Genomic DNA, 23671 nt, shown 5'->3' on the forward strand with positions numbered 1-23671 from the left:
AAAAGGTAGGTGGCACAGTGCTACCTGTGAAAAGGTTAGTCTGGAGCCCTGATCCTACATACAACTAAAAAAATTACACCTGTGTGAAGTGAGGGGTGCTAATATATTAAAGTCTAACTCATGTTGATTAGGTGATGTAATGGTGATTAAGGTGTCTATTGCTCAGACACTGACATTTTTTGTAGGACGGACATCTACACTAATAGCTGGATAATAGGAGGGCATAGGTATGTATGTATGTATTTAATTTAGAAAAAAAGCCTTATGTACCAAAACATTTTATTTAAATGTATTCAATGTATTCTATTGTTAATTTAATTAAAAAAACTTATTTTGAAGTTTAGACGTTTTTAAAATGTATTTTTTATTATTGATTACGAAACATCGGTCCAAAACATCGGCATCGTATCGGCATCGGTGGTGTAGGTCTCTCCAAAATCGGCATCGGACCCAAAAATATGGCATCGGTCGGGCTCTAATGCCAAGCTTGTAGGATCATTCCCAAAAAGTCTTAAGGCTGTAATTGCTGCCAACTTGGTACTAAGTCAAGAGTGTGAATACTTATGTACATGTGTTTTTCCAGTTTCTTATTTTTTATAAATTAACAAAATATTTGAGACAACTTCATCATTATGGGGTATTGTGTGTAGATTGATGAGGAAAAAAACGGATTTAATCCATTTTGAAATGAGGCTGTAACAAAACAAAATGTGGTAAAAGTGAAGGGGTGTGAATACTTTCCGAAGGCACTGTATAGGCCTATAGTCCGGCAGCCGACAGGCGTCTTTTGTTTAACCCATTTAGACCCGAGGAGGATTCTACAAATGCCTTCTACATCCTGACAGTTTCCTGAAGAAACCTCATGTTTTTATGTCAGTGTTTCTCAACCTTTTCCATGTCAAGGACCCCCAATAATATATGTATTTCACCACCGACCCCCATCTGAAAATATGTTGTTCCAGGGACCAACATATTTGGTCTACAAGCTATGAGCTTGTAGATCTGCTATTTTTCAATAGCTAAAGTATAACATAATGATTGAAACACCAGAATGGGTTAAAGTGGGATATTTGGTATATAGTCTTTTTCATTGGCCTGAACTATTGTCTATATTCATACATTCATGAATCCACTTGCTGAGCGGCTGTCACTATTGGGCTTTCTTTTTCATTAACATCCTACGGCAGGCAAAATGGTCCAACATGTCAAACTTTCCTCATGCTTTAAGTAGCATGTGACATGTAAAACTTTCCTCATGCTTTAAGTAGCATGTGACATGTAAAACTAAGGGCTTTTCATGATTCTGAATACATTCCAGGCATTAGTTTTACACAAAATACACATTTTGGGCAAGTGGCTATGGCTGTTTGACATGTCACATGCTACTTCATGGCTCCACCCCCCCCCCCCCATCTGAAAATATGTTGTTCCAGTGACACCCCCCCCCCCTCCCAGAAGCAAAGATTTTAGTTAAAATGTTCACTCTGTAATAATTTATATTTAAAGATTTGAGGCACATTTTCACGATTTTTCAAAAATAGCAGACCTACAAGCTCATAGCGCGGCACTCAGTGCCGCGCTATGAGCTTGTAGGTCTGCTATTTTTCAATAGCTAAAGTATAACATAATGCTTTAAAACACCAAAAGGGGTTCCCGCCCAGAATGGGTTAAAACATAATGGAAGTTTGACATCTTTGCCTGCCATAGGATGTTAATGGTCACAAGAAACCCCTATAAAAAAGCCCAATACTTTCAGCCGGTCAGCAAGTGGATTCATGAATGTATGTATATAGACAATATTTTAGGCCAATAAAAAAAGACTATATTCCCACCCGTCAACCTCGACTGCCGGACTACTAGACAAGGAGGTTAAATGGGAGGCTATTGTGCAGTCAAAGTTACCAATACAAGCTAGTTAATTCAGCATTCTTTTATTGAGAGGTCAGGCCGGAATGGTAGGCCTCAGGGCTAGCAATATAGGCCTCAGGCCTACCATATCTGGCCCACGTTCAAATATGTGAGTGAGAACATGTGAGTGAGTGTTTCTGTCATTCTGATCTCCAACATATTTCTATTGACTGGCTTTATCTCTCAGCCAAGGCTGTAGTTGTCTGCAACGTGTCACTAAGGAGTATGAAATCCTTGTTTGACCAACACGCACACGCCTGAAGATGCACTGTGTGCGCGCCAGACTGCGTGCTTGACAAACTACAATGTGAAAGCAAACCCGACCAAGAATGTTACAACTACAGCCCTGAAGTTTACCAAACTATACAGTAGGTGTTAAAAAACTCTGTATAAGATGTCAATAGTGAGAGATACTCACGTCCTTGAATGAGATGAGGATTGAACCGATCTTCTCCACCATGTTTCACTCTGTAGGAAGTAGAACAACAATGCATCAATGTCTGACTGTCTAACACAACGTCTCCACTAGCTGACACTACAGTGTTTCACTCTGTAGGAAGTAGAACAACAATGCATCAATCATCACATGTCTGAAACTAGTAAAATAGTGGTGATGCCCCACAAACATTACCCACACATAGTAAAGGGTTCTGCTGTAAACCGGGCCCCACAACAGGGTCTACTCACTTGAGATTCTCCAGCCCAGCAGAGTGCAGCATCTTCATTCCTGAGTCATTCACCATGTTGAGACTCACGTCCAATTCTCTCAGATGGAGGGAGGGATTAGAAGTTAGAGCTGAGGCCAGAACTTCACAGCATCGCTCTGACAACCAGCAGTTCTCCAGTCTAAATGAAGAATACATGTTGAATTATTGCATGTGAATCATATTGAATGTGGATAACAATGGCGTGTTCTAAGCGACCACTTGAATTTTATGAAAAGGGGGGCATGGAGGAAAATAGGGGAGGGTGATGCCTTTCTAATTGTAGTCAGAGGGAGGGTGAGCTAATAGTATTTAGAGTCTAAGGGAGGGTGAGCTAATAGTATTTAGAGTCTAAGGGAGGGTGAGCTAATAGTATTTAGAGTCTAAAGGAGGGTGAGCTAATAGTATTTAGAGTCCAAGGGAGGGTGAGCTAATAGTATTTAGAGTCTAAGGGAGGGTGAGCTAATAGTATTTAGAGTCTAAGAGAGGGTGAGCTAATAGTATTTAGAGTCTAAGGGAGGGTGAGCTAATAGTATTTAGAGTCTAAGGGAGGGTGAGCTAATAGTATTTAGAGTCTAAGGGAGGGTGAGCTAATAGTATTTAGAGTCTAAGGGAGGGTGAGCTAATAGTATTTAGAGTCTAAGGGAGGGTGAGCTAATAGTATTTAGAGTCTAAGGGAGGGTGATCCAATTCTGATAATAAAATAGTCTGGGTTTTTATATATACATGTTTTACTGCAGCTTTTTAAAATTCAGTCGAACTTTGTCTAATAATACCCCTCTGTTGCTTTCACTTGTAGAACACACACACACACACACACACACAGTCGAGTCTACAAGTCTGTCCGTCTTTCTCTCTCTACTCTGCCGATGTGAACGTAAATAAAAGCCCGTCTACTGAAGGATAGTCTGTCTCAGTCCCTCATATCTCTGGACACTTTCTTCATACTGAGCAAGCACAGAAACGCTATTGGCCCATTTTGGACTGAGGTCGATTAAAAAAGGCTTCTAAATCCTAACATTATTCTGAAAAACCCATGTTTCCATGTCAGTGGTGCTCAACCTTTTTCATGTCAAGGACCCCCAGAATTATCTCTATTGGGCCACGGACCCCCATCTGAAAATATGTAGTTCCAGGGACCCCCCAGAAGCAAATATTTTAGTTAAAAAATGTTTGCTCTGAAATATATATTCAATGATTTGCGCCTCATTTTAACGTTTTTTCAAAAATAGTAGACCTACAAGCTCATAGCGCGCCACCGAGTGGCGCGCTATGAGCTTGTAGATCTGCTATTTTTCAATAGCTAAATTATAACAATGTTTAACCCATTTAGGCCCGACGTCGAAATAATAAAAAAGTATTCTGAAAAAATATATATTTAAAGATCTGTGTTTTTTTCACGATTTAAAAAAAATAGTAATAGTAAAAATAGTAAATAGTAAATTTATATAAGTAACTCACACTACAAGCTCATAGCGCTTGTAGTGTGAGTTACCATGATATTAACCTCATCCACACTCTTCAAATACTACCACCATCATAACTACATTATAATCACTTACTATAACAGAACTTTACTTAACCAAAAAAAAAAAAAAAAAGTTAAATGAATCTGACCTGAGAGTCTCCAGACAACAGTTTGGGCTCTTCAGTGCAGCACAGATGAGATCCAGTCCAGAATCCTTCAAGCCGTTTCCACTCAGGTCCAGTTCTCTCAAATGGGACGGATTGGAGCTGAGAGCTGAAGCCACAACTTCAACGTGTTTCTCTCCGAGGTCACAGTCAACAAGTCTGTAATTACAGATTAAATGTAAAATCAGAGATGATCAAAACAGAACAGACCACGTTCACTGTCAAGGAGGTTCCCTGTGGTGCTGTCTGAAATGTGTGTGTGTGTGTGTGTGTGTGTGTGTGTGTGTGTGTGTGTGTGTGTGTGTGTTTGGATACTTTTAAAACTAAGCAAATAGCGGTAGTGAGTAACACATTAAATTGAAATGTGCTCATAACTTTCCACTGTTGTCATTTGATTGTAATACAAACATTAAATAATGAAAACGATCCCAACTCGCTGCTGTTGTTCCACTCTATGGCAGTGAAGTGAAGAAATGTTCTGTCAACAGATGAACAGTCTGTACGACCGCATGACATGGCAAAATCACCCTGATGTAACTAAATCATACTATCATCATATCATACTATAATTCAGTCAATGTCTGAGTGTGTGTCACTGTGACTGCCGTAGCTCCTCACTGCCTGCACCAATCACTCCCAATCACTTTTCACACAGGCATTGACCATAATAATATTGAGGTCTTAACGAAGCCCTTTTTTCGATTTGACACATTAATGATTAATAATGAATTTATTAGTGAATTAAAAATGTGAAAACGCACCCGGGCGCAGTACCCCCCGCGGCCACAAGGGGGGGGGGGGGTAAGGGCTAGTATGCTAAACACAAATCACACTTGAATTGGATTGCAATACTAATCATCATATCATATCATACTATAATTAAGCCAATGTCTGTCTGAATGTGTGTCTGTCTGTGTGTCACTGTGACTGCCGTATCTCCTCACCGCCTGCACCAATCGCTCCCACTTTTCACACAGGCATTGACCATAATATTTTTTTTTTCCAATTTAACAAATTACGAATTAATAATTAATTTATTCGTGAATTAAAAATGTGAAAACGCACCCAGGGTGCAGTACCCCCCGCGGCCACAAGGGGGGGATAGGGTAAGGGCTAGTATATATATAAATATGAAGTGAGGGGGGGGGGGGGGGCTCTCTCTCTCTGAATGAAGTATATAGTGATCTAACATGTTAACATCCACACTACTAACCTGGCTGATTTGCAGTTCTTCACAGCTGGGATCAGTCTCTGTCGCCCCTCCTTTGATGTGTTGTATTTCTGCAGGTCCAACTCCTCCAGAACGTCCTCTGACATCTGCAGCATGGAGGCCAGAGCTGAACACTGAGGCACAGTGAGTTCCTTCCCTGAGCTGTTCTCTGACTCCAGGTACTGTTGGATCCCCCGACTGACTGACGGGTCGTTCATCTCCATCAGACAGTGGAAGATGTTGATACATCTGTCAGGAGAGGCATCATCATCGTTCATCTCCTTCAGGTTGTCGATGACTCTCTGGATCTCCTCTGGACTGTTCTCTGTCTGACCCAGCAGGTCTCCTAACAGACTCTGGTTGGACTGCAGTGAGAGACCATGAAGGAAGCGGACAAAGAGGTCCAGGCGACCACTCTTACTCTGCAGGGTTTTCTTCATAGCAGCCTTCAGGAAGTCAGACAGGGAACGTTTACTGTTGAAACGGCGGTCTCCCAGGAATGTCTTCAGGACCTTCGTGTTCTTCTGAGAGAAACAGTGGGACAGGTAGACTGCAGCCAGAAACTCCTGGAAGCTCAAATGAACGAAGCAGTAGACCGTTTTGTGGAAGAACAAACCGTCTTTTTTGAAGAAGGTTGTGCAAAAGCCCAAGTTCTTCAAGTCCTTGTTCACATCAAGACCACACGCCTTCAGGTCCTCCTTATAGAAAATGATGTTGCCTTTGACCAGTTGGTGAAACGCCAGCTTGCCCAGCTTCAGAAGAACTTTCCCTGCATCCTTTATGAGCTTCCCGCTGTCTGCCTCGCCTAGTGCAGGATTCTCCCGCAGTATCTCACCCATCAGGAAGTGGCAGAACAGCTCAACCAGGGTTTTGGGCAGCCTGACTGTCGTCCCCATGTTCTTCACCATGTTCTTCACAAAGGTAGCAAGGATCCAACAGAAGACTGGGATTTCACACATGGTGAGGAGGATCTTTGATTCTTTGATCTGTGAGAGTATTGAGCTGGCCTGGGTCTCATCACTGAACGTCTTCTGGAAGAACTCCTTCTTCTGGTCATCTCTGATGAACCCTCGTACTTCTGTCATCCTGTTTACAAACTCCTTAAGGATCTGATTGGCTGCTACAGGTCGCGAGGTTATCCAGATGCGAGCAGAGGGGAGGAGCTCTCCCTTGATGAGGTTTAAAAGGAGATCTTCCACAGGGTAAGAGTTGTTGACATTCATGAGGCCATTTTCTGTTTTGAAATCAAACTAGATTTTTTTTTCATCATAACCATCCAGAACAAACATGACTTTAAAGGGGACGTCGTTGTAGTTTCTTGACTTCTGCAATTTAGTGAAGATATGATTAAGAACGTCTTCCTCGATAAATCTGGTTTCCACGATGCAGCGGTGAATTAGCTGTGCCAAAGTAAACTTCTGTCCCTTGAGCATATTTAACTGGCGGAACTTGAGCGGGAACACGAGGTGTGGGTCTTGGGGGAAACATTTCTTGGCCCAGTCGAACATAAATTTGTGTACGAGGATCGTTTTCCCAATTCCTGCACAGCCAACGGTCAGCACTGTTCTTATGATTCGTCCAGAAAGGTCTTTGAACATCTGAACCAGTTGGATTTCCTCTCTTTCCTTCTTCATCTCCATCTGTCTGACCTCATGATGGCTGTGGATGTCTGTTCTTTCGATGTCTACATTGTAGAGCGGAGCGAAGACGTTTTCAAACACGACCTCAGTCTCTGTGCCCAAATCTACACTCAGATATGTGCTGTTCATGTTGTGTTGAAGCTGCTTTTCATAGTCAGTGATGTGACGATATCCTGGTGTTCTCTTCAACAGACCTGTAGCGAACAAAGCGATTCTATGTTTAACAGCCTTGGAGGGAGGGAGGGAGAGACACACACACACACACACACACACACACACACACACACACACACACACACACACACACACAGTGGGTGAAGAGACCATTTCCTTACCTCTCAGTTTGGCGGCCCTCTTCCTCCCTCGTCTTTCCTTCTCTTCTCCTGTCAAAGCTGAGATGTGAGACAGTGATTGGTCAGTGAGATGTGAGACAGTGATTGGTCAGTGAGATGTGGGACAGTGATTGGTCAGTGAGATGTGAGACAGTGATTGGTCAGTGAGATGTGAGCCAGTGATTGGTCAGTGATATGTGAGACAGTGATTGGTCAGTGAGATGTGAGGCAGTGATTGGTCAGTGAGGAGACTATAGGATCATTCTCGTCTTCACATAATGACACAGAGATGGATGGATTTATATCAATATAGATTGTAAATAAATCTAGTTAAGAATAAATTAAAGACTCACGAGGTTTCTTGTTCCCGTATAAAGCTGCCAGTGCTACTGCGTACATGGAGAGAGTAACAATAATGCCCCTTCTTAATCCTCTGGCTGTTGGTCCTTTAGGAGTTGAAAGACAGAAATATAAAACATAAATAGAAAAGAAAATCTCTGAACATTTTTTAATTCCCCTGCGAATGCTTCCTAGTAAAACAGGAAGTGAACAGATCCACGTCCTGGTTGCACCATCTAGCTCCACCCCCTCTCATAAAGTTGTGGGAGGAGTTTCAAGTCAATCCGACAAACCGGAAGTAGGAATTATAGTTTCATGAAAGTGGAAGTCCGTACGGCTTTCCACTTTAAAAAACAATAATTCCTACTAACCCACCCATCAGGTTTGGGACCTTTAGCATGCTGCAAACTGGAGTTATGGCTGTTTGAAGCCCAGCCAATAGGAGTCAATAATTATGGTCCCCCCCCCCCCCCCCAGCAACCCCTCAAGGACCCCTTGGGGGTCCCCGAACCGCACTTTGATAACCACTGGCATGGCTGGCAAATGGGAGGAGAGATGGACAGAACCCCTGGGCAATGGGATTACATACATCCAGGCTATGGGATATAAAGTAAAAGCCAAAAATCTGAACTAACCCTTGCGCACGCGCACGCACACGCACACACACACGCACACACACACACACACACACTAAACTATTTGTACCTTTGTAAAGCAGGTTGTCTACAGCGTCGCTCTGCTCCACACTGAACCGGTTCTTTATCGCACAGGATATTCTTCGAACTCTTCTCCCTTCCTCGTCGTCGCTGATCGTCACCGTCCGGGAGTCGGGCCCGCTCCATTCCTCATCGTTGTAGATCCTGGTCTGGTTGGGTTTGGGTCGAGTCCATTTCTCACCGTGGAACCTCCATCGATAGACGACCACGCCCCACTCTGTGACGTCTCCCAATACGCTGCACTGCAGCGTGCAGCTGCTGGAGTTGGAGTCACATGGTGCCACGATGGATAGCTCTGGATGTGGGACTCTCTCTGTTGAGGACACAGAATGAAGACATGAAGAATTAACCCATTCTGGGCCCCTTTTGGTGTTTTAAACATTATGTTATAATTTAGCAATTGATAAATAGCAGATCTACGAGCTTGTGGGTCGGCTATTTTTGAAAAATCGAAGAACGACCGACATAGAAACATAGCTTTTTCAGAAAACTGTCAGGATGTAGAAGACATTTTTAGAATCTGATCTCAGGTCAGAATTGGTTAATGCAACACACATCTATTATGAGCACAAGCACATGCACATGCGCACATGCACACATGCACACTCGCACATGCACACGCGCGCCGCACACGCACACACAAGCCGGGGCAACTGACTGAAGACGAGATGTTAACATGCCTCCTGCTGACCCTGAACTGACCTCATGCTTCCTTCTATGCATGAGGAGTCCAAAGCCCCTTCTTTTCACCCGACAGGAGAGGGAGTTTCCCCCGTTATTTCCCCGTTATTCCTTTTTTTTTTTTACTTAAATTTTTATCCCACGATTTTGTAACCCAGTTTTTTCTTTTCACCCAGTGCCAATTATCTATTGTAATCCTGGGCGCTACACTTCCTCTGCCAACCTGGGGGGGCAGCGGACTGACCTCATGCCTCCTTCTATGCATGAGGAGTCCAAGCTGCTTCTTTTCACCTGACAGAGGGGAATTTCCCCGGCCGGACGTAGCGCGTGGAAGGGACTCGAACCCAGGACCTTCTAGCTGTGAGGCGACAACACTACCAACTGTGCCACCGTGCCCCCTCGAACACGTTATTCCAAGCAGTTATTCCTTTCCCCTCCATCAGGCGCCCCGGCTGGCCAGAGGGAGGCGGTATGAGCCGGATCTCGATGACATCTTTAGCCCAGCCCGATACTGCACCACATCAACATATCTACAGTTTCCGTTACAATTGAAATAAAGTATCCCCTCGCACTACCCCCCCTCCCCCCCCTCCCCCCCCTGGAGGGAACCGACGCCCCTTTATTTCGTAGTAGCGGGGTAGCGTTTTTGGGGGCTTCTTTCTAAAGTGTAGGCCCCTAGTAGCTTATTTGGTCTTGTTTCTAAAGTGTAGTTGATTATTTGGTCTTGTTTCTAAAGTGTAGTTGTTTATTTGGGCTTGTTTCTAAAGTGTAGTTGTTTATTTGGTCTTGTTTCTAAAGTGTAGTTGTTTATTTGGTCTTGTTTCTAAAGTGTAGTTGTTTATTTGGGCTTGTTTCTAAAGTGTAGTTGTTTATTTGGGCTTGTTTCTAAAGTGTAGTTGTTTATTTGGTCTTGTTTCTAAAGTGTAGTTGTTTATTTGGTCTTGTTTCTAAAGTGTAGTTGTTTATTTGGTCTTGTTTCTAAAGTGTAGTTGTTTATTTGGTCTTGTTTCTAAAGTGTAGTTGTTTATTTGGTCTTGTTTCTAAAGTGTAGTTGTTTATTTGGTCTTGTTTCTAAAGTGTAGTTGTTTATTTGGGCTTGTTCAGGCCGAGTACTTTACTGTACTGAGTAAGACTGTTCCATTCAGACACAGAAGTAGGCCTACAGGCCTGTGTCTGCATATAAAAAGGAAAAAATAAATACCTCATGTCAACTCACTGCCACACAGTTGTTTCAGTTCATTTTAAGCTCTGTATAATCTAAATGTTCTGTTGTTGTAGTTGCAGTGTCTGTTGTTGTAGTTGTAGTGTCTGTTGTTGTAGTTGTAGTGTCTGTTGTTGTAGTTGTAGTGTCTGTTGTTGTAGTTGTAGTGTCTGTTGTTGTAGTTGTAGTGTCTGTTGTTGTAGTTGTAGTGTCTGTTGTTGTAGTTGTAGTGTCTGTTGTTGTAGTTGTAGTGTCTGTTGTTGTAGTTGTAGTGTATGTTGTTGTAGTTGCAGTGTCTGTTGTTGTAGTTGTAGTGTCTGTTGTTGTAGTTGTAGTGTCTGTTGTAGTTTGGTAAAGACGCTGGGAAGCGACCGCTTCATCAACTAATCCATGCCCATCTGTGCGTATGGGACGAGTTTTTATTTTCCCTTTTTGTTGATGATCACAAGTTAAGTTAGCGTCTTGTGTTGTTGTTGTTGGAAGCTGTTGCTGAATTAAGGACTTTTCAGATGGAATAATGTATTTGGAACAATAAAACAAGACAGGTAAGAGGAAAGACGTAGAATAAGTTTACACCCGACGGACAAGCTCGATTGTTCGACCGTGTAATACATGCGTGGCTCACGCAGTTTATCAATTTGACCCAACATGAAACCTGCATTTATAACAGTGAAGGGCCGGTTACTTTACTGTTACTCCGCTCTGAATTTACAGAGATTGTGCATTACATTCACCCATTCACACACACATTCATACACCGATGGCAGCGGAAACCATGCAAGGCACCAACTAGCACATCGGGAGCAATTAGGGGTTCAGTGTCTTGCTCAAGGACACTTCGACAGTAACTCTGGGGGAGCCCGGGTACTGGCAACCTTACGGTTACCATCCAGGCACTCTACCCCTGAGCCACCGCCGCCGCCGTTAAAAACGTTCGCTTTGAAAGAATATATATTCAAACATTTGGGCCACATTTTCACGATTTTTCAAAAATACCAGACCTACAAGATCTGCTATTTTTCAATAGCTAAAGCATAACATAATGCCTAAAACACCGAAAGGGGTTCCCGCCCCAAAATGGGTTAAAACAAGCCCAACACTGGTGATGATTATGAACATTCAATCTTACCAACAAGGAGCTGGATCATACTGTAGTCTTACTGTACTGTAGTCATACTGTAATCTTACCAACAAGGAGCTGGATCATCCTGTAGTCTTACTGTACTGTAGTCATACTGTAAACTTACCAACATGGAGCTGGATCATACTGTAGTCTTACTGTACTGTAGTCATACTGTAATCTTACCAACAAGGAGCTGGATCATCCTGTAGTCTTACTGTACTGTAGTCATACTGTAATCTTACCAACAAGGAGCTGGATCATACTGTAGTCTTACTGTACTGTAGTCATACTGTAAACTTACCAACACGGAGCTGGATCGTAATGTTGCCCATGTATGGAACGAGACAGCGGTAGGTCCCTTCGTCCGAGAAGCTCACCCTGGTCAGCCTCATTGAGACGTCACCACGAGACAGCTTGTCATGGAGCAGGGACGTCCTCTGTTTGTACCACGGGTGCAGGTTTCCACTCCTGGTACGTCCGTCTTGGAGAGTGCAAACGTCTTTTGGGTTCAGGTCAGCTCTGGTCCAAAACACTGACCGTGTCTCCATGTCGACCGGAGGGTGAACGTGACACGGAAGGATCGCCTCGCCTCCCAGTCTGGCCAGCACAGGTTGAGAGGACCCGTTGAGCTGGTGTTTTCCTAAAAACACAACACAGGTTGAGAGGACCCGTTGAGCTGGTGTTGTCCTAAAAACACAACACAGGTTGAGAGGACCCGTTGACCTGGTGGAGTCCTAAAAACACAACACAGGTTGAGAGGACCCGTTGACCTGCTGGAGTCCTAAAAACACAACACAGGTTGAGAGGACCCGTTGACCTGGTGTTGTCCTAAAAACACAACACAGGTTGAGAGGACCCGTTGACCTGCTGGAGTCCTAAAAACACAACACAGGTTGAGAGGACCCGTTGACCTGGTGGAGTCCTAAAAACACAACACAGGTTGAGAGGACCCGTTGACCTACTGGAGTCCTAAAAACACAACACAGGTTGAGAGGACCCGTTGACCTGGTGTTGTCCTAAAAACACAACACAGGTTGAGAGGACCCGTTGACCTGCTGGAGTCCTAAAAACACAACACAGGTTGAGAGGACCCGTTGACCTGGTGGAGTCCTAAAAACACAACACAGGTTGAGAGGACCCGTTGACCTGGTGGAGTCCTAAAAACACAACACAGGTTGAGAGGACCCGTTGACCTACTGGAGTCCTAAAAACACAACACAGGTTGAGAGGACCCGTTGACCTGCTGGAGTCCTAAATAAGATAAGGATAAGACAGAAGTTCTCATAATCGGTTCTAGTGAGCAGAAAGAATCAATATTAAGCAGACTTGGCAACCTGACTGTAGAAAGTATCAGTACAGTAAAGAACCTGGGGGTTATTATTGATTCCGAATTAAAATTTAATTCACACATTAATCATGTTACCAAGATTGCCTTTTTTCACCTTAGAACTATTGCACGAATCAGAGTCTATGTGTCCTTGGACGATGCAAAAACTCTAATCCACGCCTTCGTTTTTTCTCGGCTTGATTACTGCAATGCACTTTTTTCAGGACTGCCTAAGAAAACAACTGACAGATTACAACTTGTCCAAAATGCAGCAGCCAGAGTTTTAACTAGAACTAAGATGAGAGAACATATTACTCCAGTTTTGGCATCACTGCACTGGCTTCCGGTTGTTTTTAGTATTGATTTTAAAATTGTTTTACTTGTCTATAAAGCTCTCAATGGTCTCGCACCTAGCTACATGACTGCCTGCCTAAATATGTCCCAAACCGCCCGCTAAGGTCTTCCACTGCTGGCCTGCTCGCTTTGCCTAAAAAAATGGCAACTAAAAAATACGGGGAAGCAGCTTTTTGCTTCTACGGGCCGTCGTGTGAATTTTAATTCACACATTAATCATGTTACCAAGATTGCCTTTTTTCACCTTAGAAATATTGCACGAATCAGAGTCTATGTGTCCTTGGACGATGCAAAAACGCTAATCCACGCCTTTGTTTTTTCTCGGCTTGATTACTGCAATGCACTTTTTTCAGGACTGCCTAAGAAAACAACTGACAGATTACAACTTGTCCAAAATGCAGCAGCCAGAGTTTTAACTAGAACTAAGATGAGAGAACATATTACTAAACTAAAAAATACGGGGAAGCAGCTTTTTGCTTCTACGGGCCGTCGGCATGGAACAAGCTCCCACTGTACCTTCATCAGGCAGCCTCTGTATTTTTAATTTTTTTAAAGCTCAGCTCAAGACCCACTTCTACAACATTGCTTTTAATTGATCTTTTAGTTGTTTTTTGTTTAGTTTTTGTTATTCATGTCCTCACTGTATTGCATTATACTGTCGTTGCCTTGCTTTTCTTTTATTCTCCATTGTTCTGTAAAGCACTTTGAGCTGCATTTCATGTCATGAAAGGTGCTATACAAATAAAGTTTTATTGTTATTATTATTATTATTATTATTATTATCATTAAAAACACAACACAGGTTGAGAGGACCTGTTGACCTGGTGTTGTCCTAAAAACACAACACAGGATGAGAGGACCCGTTGACCTGGTGTTGTCCTAAAAACACAACACAGGTTGAGAGGACCCGTTGACCTGGTGTTGTCCTAAAAACACAACACAGGTTGAGAGGACCCGTTTACCTGGTGTTGTCCTAAAAACACAACACAGGTTGAGAGGACCCGTTGACCTGGTGTTGTCCTAAAAACACAACACAGGTTGAGAGGACCCGTTGACCTGCTGGAGTCCTAAAAACACAAAAAGAAAGGCCCAACACTGGTTATGGTTATGAATATGAACATTAAATCTTACCAACAAGGAGCTGGATTGTACTGCTGCCCACGTGTGGAACGAAACAGCGGTAGGTCCCTTCGTCCGAGAAGCTCACCTCGGTCAGCCTCAGGGAGAAGTTACCGTGTTGCAGCTCCTCCGTAAACAGGAACGTCCTCTGTTTGTACACGAGGTTCACACCGGTGGTAATGTGACGTCCATCTTGGAAAACGTAAACGTCTGGTGGGTTCAGGTCAGCTCTGGTCCAAAACACTGAACGTCTCTCCATGTTGAGCAGAGGGTCAACGAGACACGGAAGAATCGCCTCGCCTCCCAGTCTGGCCAGCACAGGTTGAGAGGACCTGATGACCTGCTGGAGTCCTAAAAACACAACACAGGTTGAGAGGACCCGTTGACCTGGTGGAGTCCTAAAAACACAGCACAGGTTGAGAGGACCCGTTGACCTGGAGTCCTAAAAACACAACACAGGTTGAGAGGACCCGTTGACCTTTGACCTGGTGGAGTCCTAAAAACACAATGCTGTCACGTGAGCTAGAGCAGTGGTTCCCAAAGTGGGGTCCCGGGACCCCCTGGGGTCCTTGAGGGAGTGCCAGGGGGTCCCCAGCTAAATGATAGTTTGTAACCAAATGGACCCTCATGGGTCTGAAACTCTGAGTGTACAAATGGAACCAAATGGACCCTTATGGGTCTGAAACTCTGAGTGTACAAATGGAACCAAATGGACCCTTATGGGTCTGAAACTCTGAGTGTACAAATGGAACCAAATGGACCCTTATGGGTCTGTAACTCAGAGTGTACAAATGGAACCAAATGGACCCTTATGGGTCTGTAACTCAGAGTGTACAAATGGAACCAAATGGACCCTTATGGGTCTGTAACTCTGAGAGTGTACAAATGGAACCAAATGGACCCTTATGGGTCTGTAACTCAGAGTGTACAAATGGACCCTTATGGGTCTGTAACTCAGAGAGTGTACAAATGGAACCAAATGGACCCTTATGGGTCTGTAACTCAGAGAGTGTACAAATGGAACCAAATGGACCCTTATGGGTCTGTTTGATTGATTGATTGAAATATTTATTAACAGTTTGTAGAATTTACAGTACATTTTAAGCACAAACTCAATACAAAGACTGTTAACTGTGAGTGGACGACCCAATTAAGCATTACACTTGTTTACAACAGGGTCCACATTGTTCAATTCATCAAAACATTTAGAGACATACAAATAGACACTTCTATGTAGCTAAAGAACAGAACAGGAATTCATCATATAGGAAGCAAAAAGGGAAAAGATATATATACAGTGAGGGGAAATGGGGTGTGGGGGGGGGGGGATTCAGATTTTACAGAGGCCAGTTTCGAATTGCAGCCATCCGTAGGTGCCCTTTGAGAGCGGTTTTGAAGAAGTCAAGGGATTCACATGTCTTAATGACTGTTGGTAGGGCGTTCCACATTTTGGTGGCATAGGAGCGAAAATAATTTAGTCCCTTGTTTGTGCCGAATCTGGGTTGTACATGGTTTGTTGTACTCCCTCTGGTGTTGTGGGTGTGGACTTCGTTTACACTAAGGAAGTATTTAGACAGGTACATGGGTATCTTGGTGGTGTATCGAATCTTGTGGACCAGACCCATTGCAAGATGCTGTACTCTGTCGTCGACCCTAAGCCATCCCAGCCTGTCAAAGTGGGCAGGGGTGAGGTGGGTTCGGGGGGTGAGGCCAAGTAGGAGCCTGACCAGTTTGTTTTGGGAGGTCTGGAGCCTTGTTTTAAGGGCCTTTGAGGTGCTGTGGTACCAAGAGGTGGATGCATAGTCAAAGAAACCTTGTACGAGGGCTCCTGTTAAGGTCTTCAAGGTGTTTTTGCTGACCAGTGAGGAGATCCTGTAAAGGAATCTTGTTCTTTGATTGACTTTTTTGATTACGTTGGTGGCCATCTTATCACCGGAAAGATTGGCCTCCAGGATGGAACCTAGGTAGGTAATTTGATCTTTTCGTGTGATAATATTGTCACCCACTCTAACCAAGAAGCCATCTGCCTTGCTGAGATTACTATTTGATCCGAAGAGGATGGATTCAGTTTTTCCCAGGTGTAAGGATAGTTTGTTATCAGCGAGCCAGGTGCAGATTCTACCGAGTTCAGAGCTGAGGGTCTTTTCAACCTGCAGTTTGTTCCTGTCCGAGACCAGCAGTGCTGAGTCATCTGCGAACAGGAACAAGTTGCAGTCACAAGCTGAAGTCATGTCGTTAACATATATTAGGAACAGTAAAGGCCCTAGTATGCTTCCTTGTGGGACGCCACAGCTCACTGGGAGGGGAGGGGACAGTGTTCCGTTCACCTCCACCATCTGTTCTCTCCCCTCCAGGTAGGATTGCATCCAGCTCACTGATGTGCTATCAAAACCAATAGCTTTAAGCTTGTTAACCAGTATGGAGTGGTTCACGGTGTCAAAAGCCTTTTAAAGGTCCAGCATGACCATGCCGCAGTATTTTCCAGCGTCCACCTTGTGTTTGATGTGGTCGCTCAAATAGAGGAGGCATGTGTCAGTGGAGTGGGATGTTCTGAAACCAGATTGGAACTCGTACAGCAATTTATTAGTGGCAAGATACTTTTCAACCTGTTCATAGACTATTTTTTCCATCACTTTCGAGATGGAGCTTAGAATAGAAATGGGGCGGTAGTTGCCGGGTTCTAATTTACTCCCTTTTTTGTACAAGGGGGTTACTTTGGCCAGTTTAAAATCTTGGGGGACCTGTCCCTGTTTGATGGAGAGGTTAACTATGTGGGTGATGACTGGAGCTATGGAAAAGGCTGAGTCTCTGAGAAATTTGGAGGGGATATTGTCATGGCCAGTGGCCTTGTGGGGTTGGAGGGCACTCAGTTTTTTAAGTACCTCCTCGGTTGTTACCATTGCCATTTTGAAATCATCTTTACAAACACCTGTAACCATGAGTGTACAAATGGACCCTTATGGGTCTGTAACCATGATAGTGTACAAATGGAACCAAATGGACCGTTATGGGTCTGTAACCATGATAGTGTACAAATGGAACCAAATGGACCCTTATGGCTCTGTAACTCTGAGAGTGTACAAATGGACCCTTATGGGTCTGTAACTCTGAGAGTGTACAAATGGACCCTTATGGGTCTGTAACTCTGAGAGTGTACAAATGGACCCTTATGGGTCTGTAACTCTGAGAGTGTACAAATGGAACCAAATGGACCCTTATGGGTCTGTAACTCAGAGTGTACAAATGGAACCAAATGGACCCTTATGGGTCTGTAACTCAGAGTGTACAAATGGAACCAAATGGACCCTTATGGGTCTGTAACTCTGAGAGTGTACAAATGGAACCAAATGGACCCTTATGGGTCTGTAACTCAGAGTGTACAAATGGACCCTTATGGGTCTGTAACTCAGAGAGTGTACAAATGGAACCAAATGGACCCGTATGGGTCTGTAACTCAGAGAGTGTACAAATGGAACCAAATGGACCCTTATGGGTCTGTAACCATGAGTGTACAAATGGACCCTTATGGGTCTGTAACCATGATAGTGTACAAATGGAACCAAATGGACCCTTATGGGTCTGTAACCATGATAGTGTACAAATGGAACCAAATGGACCCTTATGGCTCTGTAACTCTGAGAGTGTACAAATGGACCCTTATGGGTCTGTAACTCTGAGAGTGTACAAATGGAACCAAATGGACCCTTATGGGTCTGTAACTCAGAGTGTACAAATGGACCCTTATGGGTCTGTAACTCAGAGAGTGTACAAATGGAACCAAATGGACCCTTATGGGTCTGTAACTCTGAGGGTGTACAAATGGACCCTTATGGGTCTGTAACTCTGAGAGTGTACAAATGGACCCTAACGGGTCAGTTCAATTAACATTGATTTTACAATATAAATTGGGGGTCCCAGAGATAGAAATGCCATTCAATGGGGGTCCGTAGACTAATGCATGTCAAACTGGGGGTCCTTGACAACCAAATGGACCCTTAAGGATCTGTAACTCTGAGAGTTGGAACCATCCATTTGTACACTCTCAGTTAAATTAACATTGATTTTACAATATAAATTGGGGGTCTCAGAGATAGAAATGTGTTTAAAGGAGAATTACATACTTAAAAGGCTTTCTTACCTTTCTTTGTAGTTGTTACGTCCCCACCAAAGAGGTCCAGGTGTTATTTTGTGCAAAAGCTCCTTATTGGCTATTTCCCCTACCATAAGCCCTAAATGAATTGCATTGAATTGAATGGGATGTATGGGGTGTTGTGCTAATTCGCTTATTTCCATCGAAATAAGTAGTAAAGTGTGCCGCTTGGGTTATTATTTACATTATGAAGAGAGGATATTTACAAACAAATTATAATTTTGAGCGATGGAAATAAGCAAATTAGCACAACATGCACCCCGTACATCCCATTCAATTCAATGCATTTCATTTAGGGCTTATGGTAGGGGAAATAGCCAATAAGGAGCTTTTGCACAAAATAACACCTGGACCTCTTTGATGGGGATGTAACGACTACAAAGAAAGGTAAGAAAGCCTTTTAAGTATGGAATTCTCCTTTAAATGGGGGTCCGTAGACTAATGCATGTCAAACGGAGGGTCATTGAAATTAAACGGTTTGAGGATCACTGCTATATAGAGCCCTAAAAGTACTCTCTTATGGGGGTCCCTGGCATAGCTTTAATCTTCTCTTATGGGGGTCCCTGGCATAGCTTTAATCTTCTCTTATGGGGGTCCCTGGCATAGCTTTTCAATTGGTGCTCAATTAGTGTCACTTTTGGGGGCTATACAAGTGATGTGGGGGAGAGTAATTTAAAACGGATAAACAAAGAGTGTGTATTAAATGTAGTAAAGCATAAAATAAAATAAAATAAAATAAAATAAAATAAAATAAAATAAAATAAAATAAAATAAAATAAAATAAAATAAAATAAAATAAAATAAAATAAAATGTATAGTCACGATTCAACGATCCAGGATGACTTGATTCTAAGCTTAAAATAATTTATATACGGTAAATATTTTTTGAAAATCTCACGGGGGAAAGAAATGAATGGCCTATTTTTAAGTGGAACCACCACAAAATGGCCTATTTAACTTTGTGTTTTAGGAACCGAGGGACAGGGCGGAGGGGATCGGCCAATAGGAAAGGTGTAGCCTAGCAGTTTGTCAATAATCTGACCTTTTCAGCATTTTGACCTTTTTACCTCCTCTATGATGATTTCCTGTTGTGACTTTATAGTCGTGTATATATTCGTACGTCTCTAAATGTTTTGATGAATTGAAAATGTTCAAAACTCACGTCTGAGCTGTCATACGCTTAATTGTCCTCACCAGTTTTTCTGTCGTAGAACAGCGGAGCAGCATTGTTTGACCAGCTGAGAGGCTGTCACAGGCATCTAAGCATATGTTCTCACTCCTAAAATGTATAAACTAATAATAGCCTACATGTGAAAAAAATATATTTTGTAAAGGCATGTCATATGAAATTGGTATAGGATATTACCAAGTGTGCAAGCTTATTAAAATCGCGCAATTAAAAACAATGCTTTAAGCCATTTAAATAGTGTTTTGCATGAGCGCATATACCGCCCCTCCTAACTTCATTCCATGGCTGGATCGAGAGGCATTTGCAGTGCTTTAGATTTTCTTTTTGCAGATAAGTATAAGCCTGGGACCGAGGCCATGCAGCTATATAGTCAAGTCTATACCAACCAACTGCAATCTACAGCCATGTCTTTCTCGCGTTACGTCTCGTCCTTTTAATTAAGGATAAACCCGACGCACTCGAGTCGAATGCCACTAAATGTGACATGCCGACAGTGCCTACTAGGCAGCAAAGTGGGGCATCTCTTCTTTTTTTCCCCCGTCATATGGAACTCACGGGGTGCCAACTTAACTCACGGACCTCCACCACTACAGCCGGGGCCAAATTAGCCATTGGGCCAGTGGGGCCGTGGCCCAGGGGCCCTTGGCTCTCAGGGGCCCTTCAAGGAAACTGGATTGCAAAGAACTGGGTTTGAGGCTCTGAAATTGGCCATTGATTTAGTTAAATTTAGGTCAAAAAGATGATAAAAACACAAAAATTCTGCATGCTCACACACTATGGGGGCCCCAAAACATTACCGGCCCAGGGGCCCTTGTGGGGGTTAATCCGTCCCTGACTACAGCCTACCACCAGTAGGCCTACCACATAAGGTTTAGGCTGCGAGGCATGCAGTCTAATATACAGTAATGTCATAAACGTGCATGCAGGTCACGACAGTGACAGAGACAGACAGAACAGGAGCGGAGGAGGAGATGCAGAGTTGCAAAACAGCATTTGTCACGTGCGTGGGGGGGGGGGGGGGGGGGTGAGGAGCAAGGGTTCATGCAGGTTTATTTATTTAAGATACTACAAGTTGCAAGTTGCGTTTTTTTTCTTCCTGTAACCATGGTTTCAAAATCGTAATGCCGTTGATCCTGTCGCATGAAATGCAATGCATTTCTCCCATATGATTTTCTTTAAAGTATTTATTTAAAGACGGTTACGCCGCGGACAAAGCCAACTCGGATCGTGACAAATCATGACAATGAACACAATGTTTTGGGGCCGATCAAATCATTAGAAAGAAGAAAATAAAGGCAGGAGACAACACTATTTGTTTTGTTTTTCTTCTTATAAATGATTTGATCGGCCCAAAACATTGTGTTCATTGTCGTGATTTGCCACGATCCGAGTTGGCTTTGTCCACGGCGTAACCGTCTTTTAAATAAATACTTCAAGAAAAGCCTATGGTCAGAATGCATTGCATTTCATTTCCTGGGCCACTCGTCGTTCTGAAAGGGGGAGGGACTGCGACGCTCTATACACATTTCAAATAGACAGTCATTCGACACCCATGAGACCAAATGGTCAAAATCCTCTCCATATTGGGTGTGGTCAGGTCAGAGTTCAAGCTGTGAATATGGTGACTGTGCGTCTGTCCTGTTGGCTCTCTCACCCATGCATGAGGCAATTGAGACCAGGGTAACACTTTTAGTTTAAAACAATTATCTAGACTATATTAATGGAATGTGGTTCCATCAGATATGACACAAGTGTAATGCTTTATGGTGTCGTCCACTCACAGTTGACAGTTTTTGTATTGAGTTGTACATGAAATGTACTGTAATTCTGCAAACTAACTTAATAAAGCACACTTCCAACATATACGAATAATAACTATAAAAATGCTTTAGACTGATGGTCCGATTGTGCAATGTTTTAGTCCGTAGTTTTCAATACAGAAGTGGTTTATAATGTCAGAGAGGCATACGGGGTGCTTGTACAATGTTTTAGTCCGTAGTTTTCAATAAAGAAGTGGTTTATAATGTCAGAGAGGCCGGGGTGCTTGTGCAATGTGTTAGTCCGTAGTTTTCAATAAAGAAGTGGTTTATAATGTCAGAGAGGCATACGGGGTGCTTGTGCAATGTGTTAGTCCGTAGTTTTCAATAAAGAAGTGGTTTATAATGTCAGAGAGGCATACGGGGTGCTTGTGCAATGTTTTAGTCCGTAGTTTTCAATACAGAAGTGGTTTAATCCAGTTTGTGGCCAAACGCCATTTCCCTCCCCTCGTTTACTTCCCGTTTACATTGAGCGTCTTTCACAGTTTCGCTCCCTCCCCCACTATACTGCCGTTGGGGAAGTTCCGACAGAAATCGGCCACAGCCTGGATTAAAACACTCCTTTATAGAAAACTACGGGCTAATATTTATACATTGTACAAGCAAAACATGTCAAAATCCATCAACTTCATCTACGATAAAAACAAAAACAAAAAAACTATCTAAATCTTAGGCTACCGTTAGCGATAGTAGCACGGTGCCATGTCATTAGTCAGAAGGTTCATTGTTCCGAAATTACTATCCCTATCTCTAACCCTAACCTAAACCTAACCGCAAGCACGGGAGCAAACCTAAACCTAACCACAAGCACGGGAGCAGTGCATGTTCGGACTAACAGGACTTCGGATCTATGGGCAGTTTCCAGTAGCACAAGCCCAGGTCAAGACTACAACAATACAGTGAGTCGAGTGTAAATATACAGTTGTATACAGTATATCGTTTAATACCTCTCACAGGTGATGTGTAGTAACCGCTGGGTCTGCTCCCCAGCATCATCACCAACATGTAGAAATACATCCTCATCGTCCAACAGCAACAACCCGTCTCTAGTGTGACCGAGAGAGAGACAGACGCCATCGTTACACTCCCGACGCCCCAGAGAACCAAGGAGGAATGTCCACTGTCTCACTCCCGACCCCCACTAAACCAAAGAAGAATGTCCACTCACTGAGTCCCGACCCCCACTAAACCAAAGAAGAATGTCCGTCCGTCCGTCCGTCCGTCCGTCCGTCCGTCCACACACACACACACACACACACACACACAAACACACACACACACACACACACACACACACACACACACACACACACACACACACACACACACACACACACACACACACACAAAAACGCAACAACTGAGTAAGACAAGTGGTAACAGGCCCCTGTTCTGTTTCACCTCGCCCCACTATACTCTACATCAGGGGTCTGCAACCCTTTTTACATGAAGTGCCATGTTTTCATTTGTGTGATAGTCAGTGTGCCATATATAATTATATGACTGTCCATATATTATAAATATAACAGGCTTAGGAATATTTTCAGGATGTAATGATCATTAAACTCAGAGCACCTAATCCACCTAATCCCTCCCCAGTCATGAGTTAGAAGTTTGAATGAATGTACAATTATGTGCAGGATGTAAATTAGCATGTCATTTGTAGATGTGAATGGACTTAATTTAACTGACTACACTTTTTTGGAATATTTAATTTTAAAAGAAAAACTTTCTCTCTCTCACCCTTGTGCCAGTGTGCCAGTGATCACCCTCCCCTGTGCCAATGTTGGCACCCGTGCCTAAGGTTGCCTACGCCTGCTCTACCTGGCTGTAAATAACAAACATAATTCATGTTGGTGATTATATAAAATAAAAGGTATTATCATATTAATGTATCATTGTTAAATTCACCCTGTATATCCACGGGCATAATTATAATAGCATGATGATGCCATTACAAAACATGGGCTACACATGGAATAAATGTGTTTAATAAAACGAAACTGCTATATAGAATGTCCTAAATTAACTTAATTATAAGCAGTCACCGTCTCTGTGTCATGTTATTCTTTCTTAACTTTTACAGAGTATAGAGATCGACTACTATATATACAATCAAATAAATCTGTATACAAGAGATCATTTCAGATTTCAGAGAGGGAGGGAAATACTAAATTAACTGTTAACGACAAAAATCGTAAAGTTGGTAAAGGGGCGAGTCGAAGTAAG

General features: G+C 43.0%; 2 protein-coding genes across 2 annotated transcripts in view; both read right to left on the reverse strand.

Annotated features, from left to right (window-relative positions):
- The window catches only part of LOC310868149 (NLR family CARD domain-containing protein 3-like), a gene marked incomplete at its 5' end in the record, with an annotated part of 10390 nt that extends 3713 nt beyond the window's left edge, over positions 1-6677 (reverse strand). The window contains 4 exons of the mRNA XM_083778418.1: positions 2327-2376; positions 2596-2754; positions 4230-4403; positions 5458-6677. Of these exons, the coding sequence (XP_083634544.1) occupies positions 2327-2376; positions 2596-2754; positions 4230-4403; positions 5458-6677 (1603 nt within the window). The remainder of the gene's footprint in view (positions 1-2326; positions 2377-2595; positions 2755-4229; positions 4404-5457) is intronic.
- A 5093-nt stretch (positions 6678-11770) lies between these two features.
- On the reverse strand, positions 11771-22570 carry LOC310868150 (butyrophilin-like protein 2; the record flags this gene model as incomplete). Its single annotated transcript, XM_083778419.1, has 3 exons — positions 22390-22570; positions 14299-14637; positions 11771-12126 (listed from the first exon to the last, which is right to left on the reverse strand). Exons 1-3 carry the CDS (start codon positions 22517-22519, stop codon positions 11771-11773), a joined length of 825 nt encoding a protein of 274 aa, XP_083634545.1. The 5' UTR covers positions 22520-22570.
- Positions 22571-23671: the final 1101 nt, after the last annotated feature.

This window comes from Protomyctophum parallelum, assembly GCF_964188405.1.
Source record: "Protomyctophum parallelum genome assembly, chromosome: 12".
Taxonomy (NCBI): domain Eukaryota; kingdom Metazoa; phylum Chordata; class Actinopteri; order Myctophiformes; family Myctophidae; genus Protomyctophum; species Protomyctophum parallelum.